The sequence below is a fragment of the Dreissena polymorpha genome, chromosome 3, assembly GCF_020536995.1.
Source record: "Dreissena polymorpha isolate Duluth1 chromosome 3, UMN_Dpol_1.0, whole genome shotgun sequence".
Taxonomy (NCBI): domain Eukaryota; kingdom Metazoa; phylum Mollusca; class Bivalvia; order Myida; family Dreissenidae; genus Dreissena; species Dreissena polymorpha.
Window position 1 is genome coordinate 144,506,667 of NC_068357.1, and position 24,335 is coordinate 144,531,001.

General features: G+C 40.2%; 1 protein-coding gene across 2 annotated transcripts in view; it reads left to right on the forward strand.

Moving 5' to 3' along the window:
- Positions 1 to 696: 696 nt before the first annotated feature.
- Positions 697 to 24,335, forward strand: part of LOC127871862 (calmodulin-A-like) — a 29,737-nt gene continuing 6,098 nt past the window's right edge. For both annotated transcript variants that reach the window (XM_052415125.1, XM_052415124.1), the window contains exons 1-6: positions 697 to 834; positions 6,913 to 6,981; positions 13,243 to 13,279; positions 17,342 to 17,485; positions 18,514 to 18,648; positions 19,690 to 19,797. In XM_052415125.1, coding sequence (XP_052271085.1) covers positions 832 to 834; positions 6,913 to 6,981; positions 13,243 to 13,279; positions 17,342 to 17,485; positions 18,514 to 18,648; positions 19,690 to 19,797 — 496 coding nt within the window. In that variant the 5' untranslated portion in view covers positions 697 to 831. The remainder of the gene's footprint in view (positions 835 to 6,912; positions 6,982 to 13,242; positions 13,280 to 17,341; positions 17,486 to 18,513; positions 18,649 to 19,689; positions 19,798 to 24,335) is intronic.

A 24,335-nucleotide genomic window follows, 5' to 3' on the forward strand; every position in this document is an offset into this window, starting at 1 on the left:
TCCTATGCGGACTCTACAAGATATTATGCGAATAAGGACCTGCGTTCTTGATAGAAACGGAGGTATCATTATGATACAATGTATGGCAAAATATGGGTATATGGCTTTTATGAAGTGTTATCTTGTGATGCGACATACACACACGGTGTCTGTGAGCGACGTGCGATTTGTTTTCCGGTTGATGTAGTAAGAGATCTTCTTTGACCATGCGTGTACACTAACACTTGATAGGTGCTAATTCTGCTTATTTATTTTTGCGGGTTTTCATGTTAGGCACCCATTTCAAATTGTTATAAATCAGTGCGCGTAATTGAGCCTCAAACGTTGTTTTTATATTAATGTTTTGCATGGGTGTATGTTCACAAGACTAAGCATATGATATTAAGCCGCATATATTAAGAACGGATTGCTCACGTCAAGCTTAACGAAGTAAGAAATAATCCATCATGATTCAGTGATTAGGCTCACTAAAGAATCATCCATTACAATTTATTAATACGCTTTGCTGTCAGATATGTTTGTTTAATTGAATTAAATTATGTCCTTTGAGTAAACAACACTGAAATGCATACAATGTTCTATTGGCTAAGGCGTAAGCTTCTATTGTCAATACATTTGGTCTTATTGGATCTGTAAGAAATCTACACTCGGTTGATAATGTCGAAATTGAGGGCTTTCGGAAATTGATACATAAAATCATAATTTAATTTAACTACTCAAGACAACCATAAACTGTCTGTGTAAATTGTTCGTAATAATGGTTTACATTTATTGATGATATGACGAGATAATATTTTGCCTTTTGTAGGATATTACAAAATCACAATTCAAATGGTACGTTTTCTTTTTTGTTTTCTCGTGTACTTTTTAAACACTTGAGCGAAATACTTTCAGAAGTATCGTGCTTAAATAAAGGTCATTAACTGAAATACTTCATTGAGACTACATGTTTTTCTATATATGCAGCGACACATAATTGCATTTGTTACACAAGTAAATGCACTTGGGTCTTGTTCGCTTTTTCAATAGATTACATTTTTGCAATTTAAGGTATGATTTAACCTGGTGAATACCTCCGATCAACACAGACTGTATCCATTTTTATTTATGCGTGCATTCATTAACTCACTTGAGTTGAGCTTATTGACGCTTATGCGTGGTTGTGAAGCAATTACGCGTAATATTATAATGCCCACTTGCAAGGAAATAAAATAATATCGTATAATTGAATCGTTCTGAAATAAAATATTTTTCTTATTGATATCTTATATAATATATTCATTCATTATTTTGTGGAAATTGATTTAAAAATAATGATCAATTATACGTACACCATACAAAATTGCGGGTCAATAAAATCCTTTCAAAGCCAATACAAACACTGACTGTAAAATACATCACACTTGTTAAAAGTTAGGTTTTTTTTTAAATCAAAGGAACAAACTTTTTAGAATGATCAACACAAATGAACTAAATGTACGTAGTAAACTTAAATTATTACGACAAAACATCGCATCGTTAACCTTTATCCGTAAAGAGCCGTTCTTTTAAACAATGGTAGAAGCTTTACGAAAGTTGAATCAATGAGAAAAATAGTTAAACTCCCTTTAAACTTTTAATTTATAACGCCCTGCGTACATATCGGAAAAAGCTTGTACATTAATCACTAATCACTATTCCGAGAAAGATAGTATGAATATTGAGCTATTTATTTAACATTTTCAAGTTCACAAGACGCTACTGGGACGCTGGCCCCAGCCAAGTTTGAAGGTCGCCGGGAGCTTTGTTAATATGAGTCGCGTTCTGAGAAAACTGTACATAATGCATGTGCGTAAAGTGCAGTGCGCACAGGCTAATCAGAGACGACACTGTCCGCCGAAATAGAATTTGTGCTAAGAAGATTCTACATTTAAACGAAAAATGTAATAAAAGTGGAAAGTGTCGTCCCTGATTAGCCTGTGTGGACTGCATAGGCTAATCTGGGACGACACTTTACGCACGTGCATTATGTCCAGTTTCTCAAAACACGACTCATTTATGCGTTATGCAATGTTTTACGCATTTGATAAAAGCCCATCACTCATTTCGATTCTATAAATAGCCTCTTACTCGCCTAAAGAATATGGAGCCAATGGATCTTCCGACGAGAAGCGCCCCTTCTTTAGGTCCATATACACTTCCCATGCAAACGATACGTTTTTCCGACTTGTCTTTGTTTAAACCTATTTATTTTAGCTCGATTGCATCGAAAGCCTAAGGCTTATTGACACCCCCTCGAGTTCTTTTCCTGGGACTATGAACAGTACTTGGTGTCTTTGTTGAAGATTTTGAGAAGGCTCCCACGGTAGGGATCGATCCAATGACCATCCGGTCGCTAGGCTGACACCATATCCATTAGACCACGGCGACCTTTGTTAACTTAATATTCAAATAATATAAACGAAATACTAGTACATGTATATAGAACGATAAAATGTTAATCCAGGTCCAATATATTCAATGTATTATAATCCTAAACATAAACAACAAGTTCAAACATAAGTGCTTATACGAATTATTAAATTTTTATGTCACAACACTATGAAAGTAAAAGTATGCGCACACATGTACATATACGATCCTTAAATACATGTATAAATGTTCACATGCGCTCATAGTCAATGGACGTTGCGGAAATTATTACCGCGCATATACTGGAAGTGTCCAAAAATACTGCGGAACTAGAAAGGATTGAACGAATGTTTTTATGAGATGACGTCCTAGCTTTCTGGGTCAATTAGGGGCTGTCCTTTAAGCGCACTTGTTGGTTCACGAGTTTTTTCGCTTAGGCGATCCGAGACTGATCCCTGTATGCGTGAGTTTGGTTGATGGTAACCATACCGGACCGATTGATCCATGTATGCGTGAGTTTGGTTGATGGTAACCATACCGGGCCGACTGATCCATGTATGCGTGAGTTTGGTTGATGGTAACCATACCGGACCGACTGATCCATGTAAGCGTGAGTTTGGTTGATGGTAACGATACCGGACCGACTGATCCATGTATGCGTGAGTTTGGTTGATGGTAACCATACCGGACCGACTGATCCATGTATGCGTGAGTTTGGTTGATGGTAACCATACCGGACCGACTGATCCATGTATGCGTGAGTTTGGTTGATGGTAACCATACCGGACCGACTGATCCATGTATGCGTGAGTTTGGTTGATGGTAACCATACCGGACCGACTGATCCATGTATGCGTGAGTTTGGTTGATGGTAACCATACCGGACCGACTGATCCATGTATGCGTGAGTTTGGTTGATGGTAACCATACCGGACCGACTGATCCATGTATGCGTGAGTTTGGTTGATGGTAACCATACCGGACCGACTGATCCATGTATGCGTGAGTTTGGTTGATGGTAACCATACCGGACCGACTGATCCATGTATGCGTGAGTTTAGTTGATGGTAACCATACCGGACCGACTGTTCCATGTATGCGTGAGTTTGGTTGATGGTAACCATACCGGACCGACTGATCCATGTATGCGTGAGTTTGGTTGATGGTAACCATACCGGACCGACTGATCCATGTATGCGTGAGTTTGGTTGATGGTAACCATACCGGACCGACTGATCCATGTATGCGTGAGTTTAGTTGATGGTAACCATATCGGACCGACTGATCCATGTATGCGTGAGTTTGGTTGATGGTAACCATACCGGACCGACTGATCCAAAAATGCGTGAGTTTGGTTGATGGTAACCATACCGGACCGACTGATCCATGTATGCGTGAGTTTGGTTGATGGTAACCATACCGGACCGTCTGATCCATGTATGCGTGAGTTTGGTTGATTGTAACCATACCGGACCGACTGATCCATGTATGCGTGAGTTTGGTTGATGGTAACCATACCGGACCGACTGATCCATGTATGCGTGAGTTTGGTTGATGGTAACCATACCGGACCGACTGATCCATGTATGCGTGAGTTTGGTTGATGGTAACCATACCGGAACGACTGATCCATGTATGCGTGAGTTTGGTTGATGGTAACCATACCGGACCGACTGATCCATGTATGCGTGAGTTTGGTTGATGGTAACCATACCGGACCGACTGATCCATGTATGCGTGAGTTTGGTTGATGGTAACCATACCGGACCGACTGATCCATGTATGCGTGAGTTTGGTTGATGGTAACCATACCGGACCGACTGATCCATGTATGCGTGAGTTTGGTTGATGGTAACCATACCGGACCGACTGATCCATGTATGCGTGAGTTTGGTTGATGGTAACCATACCGGACCGACTGATCCATGTATGCGTGAGTTTGGTTGATGGTAACCATACCGGACCGACTGATCCATGTATGCGTGAGTTTGGTTGATGGTAACCATACCGGACCGACTGATCCATGTATGCGTGAGTTTAGTTGATGGTAACCATACCGGACCGACTGTTCCATGTATGCGTGAGTTTGGTTGATGGTAACCATACCGGACCGACTGATCCATGCATGCGTGAGTTTGGTTGATGGTAACCATACCGGACCGACTGATCCATGTATGCGTGAGTTTGGTTGATGGTAACCATACCGGACCGACTGATCCATGTATGCGTGAGTTTAGTTGATGGTAACCATACCGGACCGACTGATCCATGTATGCGTGAGTTTGGTTGATGGTAACCATACCGGACCGACTGATCCATGTATGCGTGAGTTTGGTTGATGGTAACCATACCGGACCGACTGATCCATGTATGCGTGAGTTTGGTTGATGGTAACCATACCGGACCGTCTGATCCATGTATGCGTGAGTTTGGTTGATTGTAACCATACCGGACCGACTGATCCATGTATGCGTGAGTTTGGTTGATGGTAACCATACCGGACCGACTGATCCATGTATGCGTGAGTTTGGTCGATGGTAACCATACCGGACCGACTGATCCATGTATGCGTGAGTTTGGTTGATAGTAACCATACCGGACCGACTGATCCATGTATGCGTGAGTTTGGTTGATGGTAACCATACCGGACCGACTGATCCATGTATGCGTGAGTTTGGTTGATGGTAACCATACCGGACCGACTGATCCATGTATGCGTGAGTTTGGTTGATGGTAACCATACCGGACCGGTGGTACCCATGCTCATATTAGGATTTTGATATTATATTATGCATTTTGCATTTAGTTGTTCCGCTTTCGAAAACTCAACAAATGGCTTGAATGTATATTCAAAAAAATGTTTTGTGTTTTATTGATATAGTTATCATGATAATTTAGACGACAGTTGCATAATTAATCAGAGTCTAACACTGCCTTTGCAACATTAATCCTTCTGCCATTTCCGGCGACAATGCTACGAATCCGTGAAGATTTTAGGGGCCTATGATAGTGGACACATATCTGATATAATAGCCTCTCTAGCAGCATATTTGTGTGTGATCACATTTTGTTAACATTCCAAACTTGAAACATAAGTCATGTTACTCAATTAATATTGTGTTTGACGTGTTAGGAAGCAAAACCAACTAATGGTTGAGTATTGACAAAACAAAGCTCTAGTGTGCAAAGCTATGGTGCACCTATGTATAAGAATACTAGGTTTTAAAAACATTTTATTCCAATACATCGGATTTTATCAATAAACAATCGGACCATTATGTAAGTGTATGCACATTTAGCCTATTCTGACGTGAGTAATTAAATGAGTCGCGTTCTGAGAAAACTGGGCATAATGCATGTGCGTACAGTGTCGTCCAAGATTAGCCTGTGCAGTCCGCACAGGCTAATCAGGGACAACACTTTTCGCTTTTATGGTATTTTTTAGTTTCAAGGTAGCCCCATCCTTCCCGAAAATCAATTTTAGACGGAAAGTGTCGTGCGGATTGCACAGGTTTATATGGGATGACACTTTTCGCACATGCATTAGTCCCAGTTTTCTCAGAACACGACTCAAATTACCATGTCAGACAAACATGTTTTATATTGAAGTATTTTTTTAAATCTGTTATAATAATACGGTTTGATTTGTTCGAAGAGGTGGTGTGATGAAGAAAGCGTATACTTGATCAGAGCCTCGGAACATCATACTAGTATGTTCTCCTGTCTTAAACCATGTATGCCTAGTGGACTCTCCCATCTTTCTAAATTGGATCAATTTATTTCCAAAATAAGGGGTTGTCTAGTATATTTATTTCTATATTTAGAAAATCAGAAATTCATTTAAGCTAACAGCGCAGACCCTGATGAGACGCCAAATTATGCGGCGTCTTATCTGGGTCTACGCTGTTTGCCAAGGCCTTTTTCTAGACGCAAGGTATAAATGGGTTAAAGAGGAAAACAACACAGCAGTAACGATACGTATCCCAATCGCAGTTTACACAAAACGCTCAGTATGATCGTTGATGAATTGATTGGGGGACCATGAACATATTTGTAAAATGCATTATAGATAGACAATCTACAAAAGTTGCAGACAATCGTCAGTTGGTTGTTAACTCTTAAACGTGCTTGCCATGCCACACATTTCATAAATATGTGTTTTATTTATTTATTTATTATAAACAAGACGTAAACAATTCAATGATTTATTTGTCTAACTGAGATGAAAGACAACATAAGAAACAATTACGAAAAAAAGCCAATTAATCAAAAACCATTGTATTTGACCATTTATTCAAGCGGAAGAAAAAGAGTTGTGTATGCTTTTTGGAAATTGCAAAACATGAGACGGCAAATACGTTTACCAATGTTTAAAAAAGCCTAATGTATCTTATCAAATGTATTGCGGACTGCACGGGCGTATCTGGGACGATTGTTTAAGCACATGCATTAAGCCACGTTTTACCAGCGCGAGGCTGATGTGTACAGAACATGCTTGCTAACTTCTGTATTTTATTGTAGAGTCAACGAGCACCAAAGAAGTATCCGGCTACCATTAAACCGGAGGATCAAAAAGGACAGAAGGACAGGGTAACAACATTTCGTTTTAAGCGGGTTTAAGCGACTTATTTTCATATTGCTTGAAAGGAAAAACTTTTTGGGGATGTTATTTGATTAATAAAAATATACATGAGTAAGTTTTACAGGCACACACCGGGAATCAATGCCAAAATTACGCTTGCATTATATGTAGAAAATGTTACAATGCACGATAATTGTATGGTCTTAGTTAGAAAAGAAAAAAAGCGGTGAGAACAACTTCAGGAAAGTACCTCATTGGACCAAAATAGCGATCCATAACTACTTTAAATTTTAATCCCGTTACAAAAAAAATGTGTAACCAGTCATGGAAATTAAATTAAAGATGTATTTTGAACGCGATTGTTTTGAAATGGTCCAATCTATTGAACAAGTGTTGTTTTTGGCCTGGGGCGTAGCCCTTAGGCTAAAGCAACGATACAAATTTCTGAGACAGTCAGAATTGGCTGGCTGCCAAAACCCACGAATGAATTCCCAAAAGTCCAATTTACCACTTGGCCTTGTTAATACAGACCATCACTATATAACATGACAGTGTCATAAAACGTGTAAAAAATATTATTGAAGCAAAATTGCTAAGCATTGGCTACGACATAGTTTTTATTATTATTATTTGCATATTCATGCGAGAATAAGTTCCTCACTTGACGGTCTAGGCCGAAAAGATACGAGTGTCTACGGAGACAGTAAGAATAATTTTTTCTGATACATTTTTTGAAGACATTACATTTGGTATATATAAACATATTTTAAGATATTATTATTTTATTTTGCATTAACGAGACATTCAAGAAAAAAGAAAATGAAAAAACAACAACAAATATTCATGATAATTCCCGGAAATATACGAAGTTACCGGATATATTTCGCAGATCGAGCGCGCAAATCGAGCGCGAAAAGTTCTACGTGAGACAACGTACACAATCTGTACACCGTTCTTTATCAGGATAAAGGCCCAGTCTCACTATGATGCCGGCGGAGCCCTTTGCGTGATCCGGGATCTACCGGGATGAACCGGGGCTCTACCGGGATGAACCGGGGCTCAATCTGGGACGACCGGGATGAACCGGGGAAAACCAGGGCTCCACCGGGAAAGTATTAAAATGTTTAATACCTCCAGGATGAACCGGGAGTCACCGGAAAGGACCGGCAACGACCGGCGCGGCACCGGGAACAACCGGGACGGCACCGGGAACAACTGGGACGGCACCGTAGCTCCACCGGGGCCCATACAGACCTCGGCGGAGCTACGGCAACGCCCCGGTGAATGCCGTTAGAGTCCCGGTAAAGCTACGGTATATTAGAAAACAGACGCTCTGCCGGAACGCCACCGGCATTTATCGGGGCTCCGCCGGGGCATTACCGGCGAAGACCGGGGTAAAACCGGGGCGTTGCCATAGCTCTGCCGGAGTCTAATGCCGGTATAGATACGGTGAGTGCCGGCTCTGCCGGCTTTCACCGGGGCTTAACCGGGGCACTACCGGCGACAACCGGGGCTATGCCTGGACGCTGCCGGCGTTCACCGGGGCACTACTTGCGACAACCGGGGCTCTGCCGGGGCTTCACCGGGATAAACCGTAGCCAGTCCGGGCTGACCGGGACTCTGCCGGGCTGTTGACCGGCTTCAACCGGGGCGGCACCGGGAAATAGTGTGACTGCGTTAAAAAAAAATCTACGAATCATCCCGGTCCTCGCCGGTCGACCGGCGTTAGCAAACCAGGATGGACCGGGGCTCTACTGGCAAAAGTGAGACTTGGGCTTAAGTGGATTTTCTTTTGTATACACTTTACAAAGGCAGTGTGAGTGTTTTCCTGATCTGTTAATTATGTAATAGAAAGCTATTTTAGGCTTTTGAAAGTGATTTATTTGACGCCAACAATAACATTTTTTGTGGCCATGTTGTTGTTGTTGTATATCTTCACCGCCTATGTACACTGTAGTATATACACAACTATTGTCTTGTCTTATACCCCCGTCACACTAGGCCATGTTTCCACTACGTCCTAAAAAATATGTCAAGACGCAGTTCGAACGTGTACAACGTAGCGACGACGCAGTAGACACGGCTTTGCGCGTGGTACTGTCTTCATGGACGTGAAGGACGTGGGTGAACTTTGAACATGTTCAAAACTTACGTGGCGAGGACGTGGTCAAATCAGGACGTGGTAAGAACTTGGTAAGATCGTAGTTATAACGTAGCTAAAACCTAGTAAGAACCTCATTGACACAATGCACGCGTAGTGCAGACGTGGACGAGTGTGTGACGTTCGCATCACGTTGTCTCTAGATTGTCGCTACGTTCTTGTTACGTCCATCCGGTTCTCACTACGACCCTTCCACGCTAGTGTTGCGACAATGATACGTCCGTACTACGTTTCAAAAGACCGCATTAGGTTTTTTGTACGTTCTACCTGTGCTTATCACGTCTAAGGTACGTTTGAAGCAGGCTCTAGCCACGACCATGTCACGTTCTGGTGGTCGAGTATAAAAACTGGATTCAATTCCCTTTCACATCCATTTCAATATAGAATTAACACCCAAGAACTTATCCAGCATGTTGATGTATTGGCTGGAAAACAGGCTCTTCTCGATGGACAGGTCGCACTATTGCTTGTGAGAAGGAGAAGGCGGAAAAGAAAAAGAAGACAGCCCAGGTCTTGATGGGTGCGACCTTGGCTGTCAGCAGAAAGAAGGCTGCAGCTCGGCCATTATGACCGACTTATGGCAGAATTAAAAATGGAAGGTCAGTAGTCATTCTTCAATTTTCTTAAAATGCCTACTGAAATGTTTGATGAGCTTCTCAACCGAGTTGGTCCAAGATGTCAGAAGTCAGACACCCCCTTCAGGAAAGCGCTGGATCCAGGTCTGAAACTTGCGATTACGTTACGACACTTGGCATCTGGCGACAAGTACCCGTCCTTGCAGTACAACTTTAGAGTTTCTAGGAACACACTATCTTTGTTTATTCCTGAAATGTGCCGGGCAATCGTTAACGAATATAAGGACGAAGTCATATCATGCCCAAAATCACAAGTCGAATGGCGCACTGTTGCGGAAGAGTTTCAGACAAAGTGGAATGTGCCACACGCCTGCGGAGCAATTAATGGCAAACACGTGGCTATCAGATGCCCAAATAACACTGGATCTTTGTTTCACAATAACAAAGGCTTCTTTACAGTGGTTCTTTTGGCTTTGGTGGACGCCGATTACAAGTTTGTGTGGACAGATATTGGTGGATACGGGTCCATGTATGACGCTCAGATATACAACGATTCCGAATTGAAGTGTTTGGAAAATCGGATTCCCAGATCAAGACTCAATACCCAATGATGATCAGGGCATGCCATATTTTATCTTGGGTGATGACGCTTTTGGACTACGAACCCACCTGATGAAACCATACTCCCACCGAGGACTTTTGAAGCAAGAGTTAATAACCAACTATAGTATTTCAAGAGGGTGACGTGTAGTAGAGAACGCTTTTGGTATACTGGCACAGAGATGGCAGATAGTATTGACCACAATGATGCAAGGATCTGACATAGTGATAACTGTACTCGAGGCTTGCATATGCCTTCATAATCTAATGAGAAAACGGTATCCCGTTACGCAGAATACCCAACTTGACGCGGAGGATGATCAACATAATATAGTACCAGGCCTCTGGAGAGCCAATCCAAACATGCATGAAGTTGAAGCAATCAACGGACCTAACAGGGATACTGTAGCAGGAAAGAGGCAACGGGAGTATCTGAAGCTGTACTTCAACAGTCCAGCAGGATCGGTGTCATGACAAGAACATATGGTAACAAAACAATAGAGTTGGATAGGCGTCTTGGACCTATTAGGACTGATCACTAAATGTGTTCCTGGTTTTACTTATGATTGCATTTGACATTATGTGATGTGTACATTTTACTTTGTATTGGTAATTCAATTATGGTTTGTTAAATTGGTTATGTAAATAAATTTGCATTAATATGTACGACTAAATTTATTAAATCTTAACTCTGTTGATTCATAGGTCATATGCAGTTAATGTATAATAAAATTGGGTCGTTCTATGAGAAAAGATGTTATAGTGATACCTACGTAAAATGCCGTCTCGGATCAGCCTGTGCAATTTTCTGAGGCTAATCCGGAACACCACTTTCTTTTTTCATTGAATTTTCGTGCAGACATAGAACGCGATGAGAACGTGATGGGCGCGTGGTTAGATCGCAGTGCTATCTTGGCGGTCGTAGTAGCAACCTAGTACGAGCGTAGTTAAAGCATAGCAAGAACGTGTTGGACGTGGTACCCGCCTGAATACACGTGCAGTAAGAACATAGTGGGAACGTATTGGACGCAGTAAGAACTTAGCGCAAACGTGGTATGAGCGTAGCAGAAACTTCAGAAATGCATTTTTTTACAATTTTTACCCCGTCCTCGCTACGCCCTACGACATTTTCAGGACGCAGCGCGGTCTTTATGAACGTGGCCTAGTGTGACGGGGCCTTTACAGTCATCCAAATGTAATAATCCACTGAATAATCTTACTCAAAGCGCCTTTTGAGTCTTTTGAGGTTGCTATCAAAACGTGAATGGTCGAATAGAGCTAGTTGGTTTTTCGGTGATTAAACTATTTTTTGCGATGAACCACTTAGAGGCGTTAATCTTATTTTATGAATGCGAATCTTTTTACAAGCTACATTTATAATTATTAATTATGCATTCGGCTGAATGGAAAACGAACTGAAAAGTTCGTGCGTAAAATGATTCATACATAGTTAGAAATTGAACACAACGAGCAATACGGATAAGAAAGCAAATGTTTGTTTCTCTGCCGATGTAATTTCATATATTTAGCAATCGTATCTTCCGTATTTTGGGATAACGTCTATTTATTAGCATGTGCATTCTCGGTAAAACATGACCAATGGTAATTATATAAAGATCTATAGTTTTCCACTGTTCACTTACTAATTTACACATGTGTAGCAGATTCAATTTTTCCAGGGACCTATACGAGGAAGCTCATCCCTTTGTCTGTATAGTTCCATGATTTTTCGTTAAGGTTGCTGAAATGGTTAAAAGAGGATTACATAGCGTATGATTTATGAGTAAAACGTTTCTGTTTGTTATGATATTTAACAGCATTAATAAATATACGGGCGTAGGACGATGTACGGGTAATCATTTTTACGATTATCGACTAAAATAATATTCAATTTTTACTAATTTTTACTAATAATATAAAGAGTGCATATAGTTATATTGCCAAGGATGATCAGTTAATCGTTCACATTTTTATTTCGCTTTTTTATTTAGGTATATAATCCAAGCACTGTGCTGTTAGGCGGTAATGTAATAAATTGAACATTATATGTCGGGGCCTAAAGGAATACGGTCCAATGCAGCTTATGCTACTATATTTACATTTCTGATTGTGGCTCTTATATGGATAGCTTTCGATGACTTCTTTATACCTATGAGCAGCTAATTATAAATTTTGAGATTGAAAAAGCCCCATAGAGACGAGCGCTGTCAGTGTGTGTTCATTGCTGAAAATTAAGTCAAAACCTAAACATGAACATAGATAGCTATGTAGTTGTTCTTAAGAACTTAATGTTTCGCTCATCTTAGTGTTGAAAAGAAAGAATGTGCTAGACTTTTTGTATGATTGACTTTTTGTTTATTGCAACGGACCTGATGTTTTGTACGTTTTTAGAATGTTGAAAGCGGTATACATTTAAGTTTTGAAAAAAAAGTGGCTGGGATTTCGGAAGCTGTTTTGGCCGACATGCGTTTGCGTTCCACACGCAGTATACATTACAAAACTATTACTCTGTACTTGATTGTTGAGCACTAAACGTTCCTGTTAGGCATTGTATAAATTATATTTTACATGATACAATTGGTCGTGAACAAAAACAGTGCTGCAAATGAGTTGAATATTGACTTATGTTTTTTTTCACATGTGAGTTTTGAATTTCGTTGACTGAAATGAATATTTTGGCACATGCTTCGAGAACTTGTGATCTTTCCTTAGAAAGTTCATTTTAAGACAATATTTGGAGTGAAAGACAATAAGGCTATCCGGCGCCTCTATTGGAGTATTCTAATAATACTTTTGACAAATATATTTACTGTAAGACCCTAGCGTTTATGAAATATGATTTGTGTTGCAAATTGGTGATTGTGAAATAAATATTGTGTGCTGAATAGACGGTGATTTTGGACTTCAAAATGGCGTTTGCGTTCCTGTTTCAGGTAGACCCAAACCAGCTGACCGAGGAACAAATAGCAGGTACACCCTAGTTTTTTCTCGCCATATTGCATCAATTTACGACTTTAACTTGTACAACATGCATTCTTTAAACATGCGTCTATCAGTACTCGAGGGAAACCTCAATTTGAAACAATTTACAAAATGGTAAAACTGTTGAGCATGGTGATGTAAAAAAAAACGCTGTATGGCATTGGAAACCGTTTCCAAGCAAATTCTAACTGAAACGCATTGAGGTTACACTGTGATATAGTGGACATGGTGATATCCAGTAGGGGGTCCCGGATTCGATCCCCATTTATACACAATCTAAAATCTGCTTAAACTGTATTTAGAGATTCTCGGAAAAGGTGTTGTACTACAAAGCTCCGTTAAACAAGTACATACGTGACTCCTATGTGACGATAGTGATACAGACCCATAAATGACTTATATGTGACCATCGTAATACAGGTATATGTATGACTCCTATGTGACCATCGTAATACAGGTCCATGTATGACTCCTTTGTGACCATCGTAATACAGGCCCATGTATGAATCCTATGTGACCATCGTAACACAGGCCCATGCATGACTCCTATGTCACTAATGTAATATATGCCCATGTATGACTCATATGTAACCATCGTAATACAGGCCCACGTATGGCTCCTTTGTGACCATCGTAATACAGGCCCGTGTAGGACTCCTATGTGACCATCGTAATACAGGCCCGTGATATGACTCCTATGTGACAATCGTAATACAGGCCCGTGATATGACTCCTATGTGACAATCGTAATACAGGCCATGTATGACTCCTATGTGACCAGCGTAATACAGGCCCATGTATGACTCCTATGTGACAATCGTAATACAGGCCCGTGATATGACTCCTACGTGACCATCGTAATACAAGCCCATGTATGACTTATATGTAACAATCGTAATACAGGCCCATATTTGACTCATATGTGACCATCGTAATACAGGCCCGTGATATGACTCCTATGTGACCATCGTAATACAAGCCCATGTATGACTTATATGTGACAATCGTAATACAGGCCCATATTTGACTCATATGTGACCATCGTAATACAGGCCCGTGATATGACTCCTATGTGACCATCGTAATACAAGCCCATGTATGACTTATATGTGACAATCGTAATACAGGCCCATGTATGACTTCTATCTTACCGTCGTAATAAAGGCCGATGTATGTCTTCTTTGTGACCATCGTAATACAGGTCCATGTATGACTTCTATGTGACCATCGTGATACAGGCCCATGTAAGACTCCTATGTGATTATCTTGATAGAGGCCCATGTATGACTTATATGTGACAATCGTTATAAAGGCCCATATATAACTCATACGTTACCATCGTAATACAGGCCCATGTAAGACTCCTATTGATCATCTTGATACAGGCCCATGTATGTCTTATATGTGACCATCGTAATAAAGGCCCTTGTAAGACTCCTATGTGACCATCGTGATACAGGGCCATGTATGGCTCCTATGTGACCATCGTAATACAGGTCCATGTATGTCTCCTATGTGACCATCCTAACACAGGCCCATGCATGACTCCTATGTTACTAATGTAATATATGCCCATGTATGAATCCTATGTGACCATCGTAATACAGGACCACGTATGGCTCCTTTGTGACCATCGTAATACAGGCCAATGTATGACTCCTATGTGACAATCGTAATGCAGGCCCGTAAATGACTCCTTTGTGACAATCGGATTATAGGACCATGCATGACTTCTATGCGGCCATCGTAATACAGGCCCATGTATGACTCCTATGTGACCATCGTAATACAGGCCCATATATGACTCATACGTGACAATCGAAATACAGGCTAATATATGACTCATATGTGACCATCGTGATACAGCCCCATGTATGACTTATATGTGACCATCGTGATACAGGCCAATGTATGACTCATATGTGGTCATCGTAATACAGGCCCATATATGACTCATATGTGACAATCGAAATACAGGCCCAATATTGACTTCTATGTGACAATCGTGATGCAGGCCCGTGTATGACTATTATGTGACCATCGTAATACAGGCCCATGTATGACTTCTATGTGACAATCGTAATACAGGCCCATGAGTGACTTCTATGTGACAATCATGATACAGGCCCGTGTATGACTCTTATGTGACCATCGTAATTGAGGGCCAGATATGAATCCTATGTTACCAACGTAATACAGGCCCATGTATGACTCCTATGTGACCATCGTAATTAAAGCCCGTGTATGACTCTTATGTGACCATCGTAATACAGGCCCATGTATGACTCATAAGTAACCATCGTAAAACAGGCCGGTGTACGACTCCTATGTGACCATCGTAATACATGTATAGGCCGATGTATGAATTCCATGTGCCCATCGTAATACAAGCCCGTGTATAACTCCTATGTGACCATCATAATACAGGCCCATGTATGAATCCTACGTGACCATCGAAATACAGGTCCATGTATGACTCCTTATTGACAATCGTAATACAGGCCCATGTATGACTCCTACGTGACCATCGTAATACAGACCCGTGTATAACTCCTATGTGACCATCGTAATACAGCCCCACGTATGACTTATATGTGACCATCGTGATACAGGCCAATGTATGACTCATATATGGCCATCGTAATACAGGCCCATGTATAACATCTATGTGACAATCGTTATACAGACCCACGAGTGACTTTTATGTGACAAGCGTGATACAGGCCCGTGTATGACTCTTATTTGAACATCGTAATACAGGCCCGTGTATGACTTCTATGTGACAATCGTTATACAGGCCCATGAGTGACTTCTATGTGACAATCATGGTACAGGCCCGTTTATGACCCTTATGTGACCATCGTAATTCAGGGCTAGATATGAATCCTATGTTACCAACGTAATACAAGCCCATGTATGACTTCTATGTAACCATCGTAATACAGGCCCATGTATGACTCCTATGTGACCATCGTAATTCAGGTCCGTGTATGACTCTTATGTGACCATCGTAATACAGGCCCATGTATGACTCCTAAGTAACCATCGTAATACAGGCCGGTGTACGACTCCTATGTGAGCATCGTAATATAGGCCGATGTATGACTCCCATGTGCCCATCGTATTACAAGCCCGTGTATAACTCCTATGTGACCATCATAATACAGGCCCATGTATGCATCCTTTGTGACCATCGAAATACAGGCCCATGTATGACTACTTTTTGACAATCATAATACAGGCCCATGTATGACTCCTACGTGACCATCGTAATACAGACCCGTGTATAACTCCTATGTGACCATCGTAAAACAGGCACATGCACGAATCCTGTCTGACCATTGTAATACATACACATGTATGACTCCTATTAACCATCTTAATACAGACCCTTGTATGACTGCTTTGTGACCATCGTAAAACAGGCCCATGTAAGAATCCTAGGTGACCATCGTAATACAGGCCCGTGTATGACTCCAATGTGACCATCGTAATGCAGGCCCATGTATCACTCATTTGTGACTATCGTAATACAGGCCCATGTATGACTCCAATGTGACCATCGCAATGCAGGCCCATGTATGACTCCTATGTAACCATCGTTATACAGGCCCATGAATGACTCTTATGTGACAATCGTTATACAGGCCCATGTATGACACCTTTGTGACAATCGTAATACAGGCCCATGCATGACTGCTATGTGACTATCGGAATACAGGCCCATGTATGACTTATATATGACCATGGTAATCCAGGCCCATGAATGTCTCCTATGTAACCGTCGTAAAACATGCCGATATATGTTTCCTATGTAACCATCGTAATACATGCCAATGTATGAGTCCTGTGTGACCATCGTAATTCAGGCTGTGTATGATCCCTATGTGACCCTCGTTAAACACTCCCACTATGACTCCTTTATTACCCCTAAAAACAGTCCCATGCATGACTCCTATATTACCCCGTACAACAATTCCATACATGACTCTTGTGTAACTACAGTAAAACAAGTTCATGTATAACCCATACGTTACCACCGTGTTTCAGAGCTGAAGGAGGCATTCTCGCTGTTCGACAAGGACGGTGACGGGGATATCTCCACCAAGGAACTGGGGACGGTGATGCGATCGTTGGGACAGAACCCAAGCGACCAGGAGCTGGAAGACATGATACGGGAGGTCGACACTGACGGTACGTATTACGTTACCGTTCTCGCAGTAGGCACGGCACACGTGCGCCTGATGCACGTTACGCACGCTACAACATCTTTCAAAATCCACACACTGGAAGAGTTGTACATACATTTATAGACATTACAGTAGATCAGTTACGTGTAAGAAATTTCGCTATGATTATTCTATTAAAAATCGTTGTGAATAATTCATGTTTGGTGGTCTTTTCAAATGCTATGTTATACCCGTTCGTGCGAAAACTGGTACACTTGTGACTGAAATGCAGAACGAAAAAAATGCGTATGACAGTGAGCATATGTTTTTAAACCTGCACATAACAAACTTATTGGGAAAAGATCAAAAGAAGAAAATATCTCTATCTCTCTTTCTCTCTGTACATTGCGCTAGTTACATTGCGCTAGTTACATTGCGCTTGAAGGTAGAATTTCCACTAGTTATTGGCCATTCTACTTTTTATTAGTTACTGGATAGTGTTCTTTTCATAAAATACTTTAGAATGTACTTTCAACTTATTATTGGAGATTGTACTTCCCATTCGTTTGCTGTATTTGCTGCAGGTAACGGTACGATAGAGTTCGTCGAGTAAAAAGAATACTCTAGGTTTCCCGTCTACTGTATTTTTCTGCTTTATTTGTCTGATGTATTCGCCACAGGAAACGGTGTGATACAGTTCGACGAGTTAATAGTATATTTTATATTCTCCTTTTGCTGCATTCGTCTGATGTATTTATATACTGTATACGCTGCAGGTAACGGTACGATAGAGCTCGTCGAGTAAATAATATCTTCTTTATTTTACGTTTGCTGTATTTGTCTGCTGAATTCGTCTGATATATTCGCCACAGAAAACGGTATGATATAGTTCGATGAGATAATAATATTTTCTATATATCCAGTCTTCTGTATTGGTCTGTTGTATTTGTCTGCTTTATTCGTCTGCAGGTAACGGTACGACAGAGTTCGTCGAATAAATAGTATCTTCTATATATCCCGTCTGTTGTATTTGTCTGCTGTATTCGTCTGCAGGTAACGGTTCGATAGAGTTCGACGAGTTCCTGCAGATGATGGCGCGGAAGATGAAGGAGACAGACACGGAGGAGGAGATCAAAGAAGCCTTCAAGATATTCGACAAGGACGGAGATGGTCTCATATCGCCCGCAGGTAAGTTAGAGATGCAGAGTACAACAATAATAGCTCGTCAATATCAACCTGATAGCCTTTAACTTTTATTACCATTAACAAAACGCTTGAATTCTGTCCTAAATTCATTGTCGGTTTTGTTCGTTCACGTAATAAGTGGCATATTATTTGCATACATAAATAAAACAGATTATACAAAATGTATGCATGCGAAAGCAGCATTACAGCGGTACTTTACTGTAATATATCCTCGCATAAAAGTCAGTGTCGGGTAAATGTTGGTTAGCATGATGCGTAATACATGTCCATCTCATACCGATTAGTCCCTTAGTGGAAACGTAATAAAGGGATTTAAGATTAAATATTAATGATGTTTTTTACTTGGAAACCTTTACAGGTGCCAGTTTATAATAAAAAAATGACTGTACGTATTAAATGCGTATGCAACTTCTTCATTAGAGTGTTTGGAAATGCACACTCTTATAAGTTGTGTAGTCCATAAAGTGTTATTTAAACAAGCATGCCTACATGAATCTGTTTAAGAATTAATATCTTTATTGAAATACGGTCAACTTCACTAGTCCATCTGCTGATACAGATTAACGATACGTCATGTTTACAATTAAACAAACCTGACCGACGTATATACTATAAACAAATTATTTATAATTATACAAAATTATAGCGAAAGCACTGTATGAAGCGTATCATATAGGTAATGCTTTTTCTGCATAAGTAATCAAAAAATTTCACAATTTCTCGCCTGTATATCCCAAAACGTACAACGAATACCATTGCGACGAGTTTGAAAGAAAGACAGAATTCTATAACGAAACACTCAGCTTGCGTTTTTTTGCACTACATATTTGCGGAACTTGATAAGAAAAAAATGGTCAAACGATAGTTTTAAATACATTTATTGAAGCTGTTTATAAGTCTAGTGAACAGACACACGAGTACACAAGACTACCATAATCATCTATGTTATATTTTGACGTATAAAATAAATCATTGGAAACAAAACAAAAGGATGACTACTCTGTGTGCATGTTTCTCCTACAGAGTTACGTGGCGTGATGACTAACCTGGGCGAGAAGCTAACAGACGAGGAGGTGGAGGAGATGATGAAAGAGGCGGACCTGGACGGGGACAACATGATCAGCTACGACGGTACGTACCGCAGTGCTGCATATCACCAACGAGGACCATATTCACCAGTCCAGTTTAAAGCCAGTTTTTTAACTGGCGTTTATAGAGAATCACTACCTAAATTTTCGACGATAAAACATAAAAATGTCAGTATCAATTATGTATTTATTTCACAATGACCATGCAACTTTATTGTTTATTTAAAAAGCTTGCGCCAATAGCAAAAACATATAAAGATTTTTTTTCAACGTTAGAATCTATATTATGGTGGACGAACCAGTTATCGAACACCTAAGAATTTACGTTAAATTACCTTGAAATTGAAACACTTCAAATGACAAAAACATTTTGTTTTAACAAATGACTAACAGTTCAATCATTGAATGATTTATCTGTAAAGTTTTCCAGCAAACTACCTTCAAGAATTTATAACAATGATTCCCTGATTATTGTCACCTCTAGCAGACAAAACAAAATGGCGGCCGATGTAAACATGACCTATTACCCGACACTTCATAAATACTACTCCAGTATATACAAAGTCACATGACTATCACGTGACCCGGACTCGGCGAAAAAATCTGCGTCTGCTGCAATCAAAATTGCAAACGGAAATATGCTTTTTGGTGTGTAAATGCACGTTTTGATAAATGCATTCAAAAAGTAATAGCAAAAAACACACACACGGTGTAAATAACAATAAATGCATTCCTTTAACCTGTTTTCGGCGCATTTGTTTCAAGCTAAGTAGGCAAGTAGCTCATGGACTTCATGTGCGACCATTTGTTTATCAATGTGACGTCATGCGCACTTTTGCGCATGTGCATACAGAACCAAAACAAAACGTCCGATAATAGGTGCTGTTCGATAACAGGTACTTACACGATATACATAAACTAATAATTGTACATACTTTTTATTTAACTTCTTTCAAAGTTTTATTTTAGTGTATAAGCATGTAAAATATGCCGTTTCTAGAGCTTAACATTGATTGATTAATATGTCTTAAAATTAAAATAAAATATCACAAATTAATAATTTAAGAATATTATATATTCATATTCCTTACAGTATTCTAAGACTTCATTGGTGAATACGGGCCTTGGCGCTGATGATACTGTTGGTTGTTATGATGCTGTTGGTTGTAATTGTCAAAGAAATAGGGTTGTTTTTTTTTGTGTGTGTAAATGTTAATATAGTTAATTAGAATAGCAAGTATAAATGTTACTATAAACCGGCTGCGGGATACACATCCAAGAGTACTGAAAGCCCTGAAATCATAAATCATGCGGTCAAATCTAATGAGAAATTTAGGGTCAGTTCTGGGGTATGGGGATACTTTTGTTTATTCAAGGAAGCCTGGTTAGTGTATGGCAGAGTTCGAGAGTTTTCTGTGTGTTTCTGAGTCAGTTGAATTTGGGCTTAAGACCAGAGCGTTTGTTGTGTGGAAGGAGGTGCCATCAGAATTTCTGATCGTCGGCCACATTGTGGAGGCATCTAGAGTGTTGTGTTTATAGAAGGAATCTAAATGGGGTATGTTATTTAACAATAATCTTTCTCGTCCAACATTTGCATTATTGTAGTAATCATTCTGTATTGTTTTGTTTTTCTTGTAAAACTTGTAGTGCTTGATGTTACGGAAATATTATGTTATTGCCATGTGATTTTGATAAGTAGTAAAATGTGGTATAATTGAAAGCTGTTATAAGGGATTAATCATAAGCATAATGATCTGAATGGATATTCTTATATCCTTGTAGATCCCATTTTTGTTGGTGTAAGAATTACGATGAAGAAGGTTGATGGAAAAGGGGATAGAAGATAGAAGTTTAATAAGACGTATGTTGCATACTAGAACTAGTTGAATATTGATGAAGACAGTTGATGGAAAAGGGGATAGAAGATAGAAGTTTAATAAGACGTATGATGCATATTAGAACTAGTTGAATATTGGCCATCAGTTTCATAAAGACAATTACAAATAAATTATACAGAGAAACGCACTGACAAGAAGGAAGCATTCATATCATAGTAAACCTCAAAAAGTGTAGCAGTGATGTGTACTGTGTAGTTCCATCGGGTAACTGGAAAGAACTGGACCTGAGAACTGAATATATGTATGACGTATACAGCGGAGCACAGCAAGAACATTTGTTTTTAACATTTGACATTCGATCATCAGGGATAATCTAGACTATAATTTCTTATTTGTTTTTAAATGTGCATGAGATTAGAATAGAAATTAAAGCATGAAAATTAAATAGATAAATAGATAAATAAACTTTGTAATCCTCTTTGCAGTATTGTGATTTGCATAGACCCCCAAAATTTCAAGTCCTTTCCTTCTATCTGAGGGACATTGGTGGACTTTTGTTTACATTCAAAGTTTATAGTTAGTTTGCTAAACTATACTATCAAAAATCTTTGACAAAACTGGTAGTACGGGTGGGGTTATGCTATTCGATTATCACAGAGAAATACTGCAGTGAGGAAATAAAAGCTTGTCTGTAAATTCAAGAGAAATTTTATCTCTGTGTGCTGTGCTGTTAATACCTGGGTTGTTATCTCTAAGGGGACTTGCTACAGGTCAGTGTGAGGTCACAGGCACTGGTCAGGTCAGGCAAAGGGGAGAAACTGTTAAAAGGGGCCAGCAGGTTATTATAAGAGTTAACTTTCTTGTTAAATCCCTTATTCATTGGGTTTGATTTTCACCATGTCTGATTTGGAAAATCTTTTTCAAATGGGTGAAAAGTCTGGTTTGTCCGGGGAAACTTTGCTCTCCTTTATAAGAGAAAGAGAGGAGGCAGAAAGGAAAGAAAGAGCTTATGAGCGTGAAGAGAGAAATAGAGAGAGAGAATTTAAGAAATTAGAAATGGAGAGAGAAATTGAGATGGAAAGATTACGTAGTGGGTCACAGAGAGGTGATAGTCGTACTACTAGTGAGAGTGGTACTAAGGCTAAGTTGCCAAAGTTACCCAATTTTGATGACAAGCGTGATAGCATGGATGCATATCTCAAAAGATTTGAGCGATTTGCAGAGAGTGCTGGATGGAAGAAGGAATGCTGGGGTGCAAATTTGAGTGCACTGTTGCAGGGGCGTGCCCTGGATGTGTATTCGAGACTCACTGTTGCTGAGGCTAATGATTATCAGAAACTTAAGGATGCCCTGCTAAAAAGGTTCAATCTCAACGGAGATGGTTTCAGGGAAAAGTTTCGTAGTAGTAAATGTGAATCAGGGGAGACAGCGTCTCAATTTGTAATTCGATTGGGAGATTACTTAACCAATTGGATGTGCCAGGCTGGGTCTGACGAAACCTATGAGGGTTTAAGAGATTTGATTTTACGTGAGCAATACTTGAATGGGTGCTCAAAGGGACTGCAAGTGTTCTTAAAGGAGCGTAAGTTTGCTTCAGTAACAGAGATGGCCGATTGTGCAGATCGGTATATTGAGGCCCATGAGGGCAATGGCAAAACGGGGAATGAATCTAGAGATGGTGTGAAAGGTAAGGCTTGCTTTGTTTGCAATGGACCACATTTACGTAGAGACTGCCCGAGGATAAATGGTCGGAACACCATGGGCACAAACAACCATAGGGGTGGTAACCTATCAGGCCAGTATTCAGGTAATGGTTTCAAAAGCTGGGAACCAGCAAGAGGTGGAAGAAGACCTGAAGACAAGTATGACCGAAAGGTAAGTAAATCTAGTTTGTCGGCGTGTGGCCTATCCCAAGGAAAGGTAAGTCTGTCATGTGGTCACAAATTACCTGTCATGTCGGCAGCGTGTGATGGACCTATTCGGGAAAATATGCCGGAGTGCATAGGATGGGTCAACGGAAAACAAATTCGTGTCTTGAGGGATACTGGATGTTCATCAGTGGTGGTAAAGAGGTCTCTTGTACCAAACCACAGTTTTACTGGGAAAGTTCAGAATTGTGTCTTACTTGATGGAACAGTGAGACAATTCCCCACGGCAAAAGTGTTTGTGGAAACACCTTATTTTACAGGTAAGGTTATTGCCATGTGTGTTGAAAGTCCAGTATACGACTTGATATTGGGGAATATTGACGGAATCAGAGATATTGCAATTGGAGAATATGCGACCATATCAGAAGAGAAGAAAGTGGATGAAACGGTGAACGAACAGGCAGCAGTAGTCACCAGAGCTCAGGCTTCAAAAGAAAAGGTAAGCAAAATCAAACCGTTAAAGGTGCCAACACAGATCAAGGGGATGAATCCACAGATGTTTCAAGAAGCACAGAAAAGTGACCCAACTCTTCAAGCTGCCCGGGAACAAGCAATGTCGGAAGAGGTAAAGCAGTGTGGAAAACTGAATACTTCTCGGTATTATGAACGCAATGGATTCTTGTACCGTGAATTTACGTCTCCAAAACATAACAAGGCAGAACCTGTTTGCCAGCTTGTTGTCCCTAAGGAATTTCGAGATGAAATCATGAAGATAGCTCATGAGAGTTTATTAGGAGGACATCTAGGAATGCAGAAAACATTGGATAAAGTACTGTCACAATTTCATTGGTCTGGTGTAATGTCAGATGTGAAAC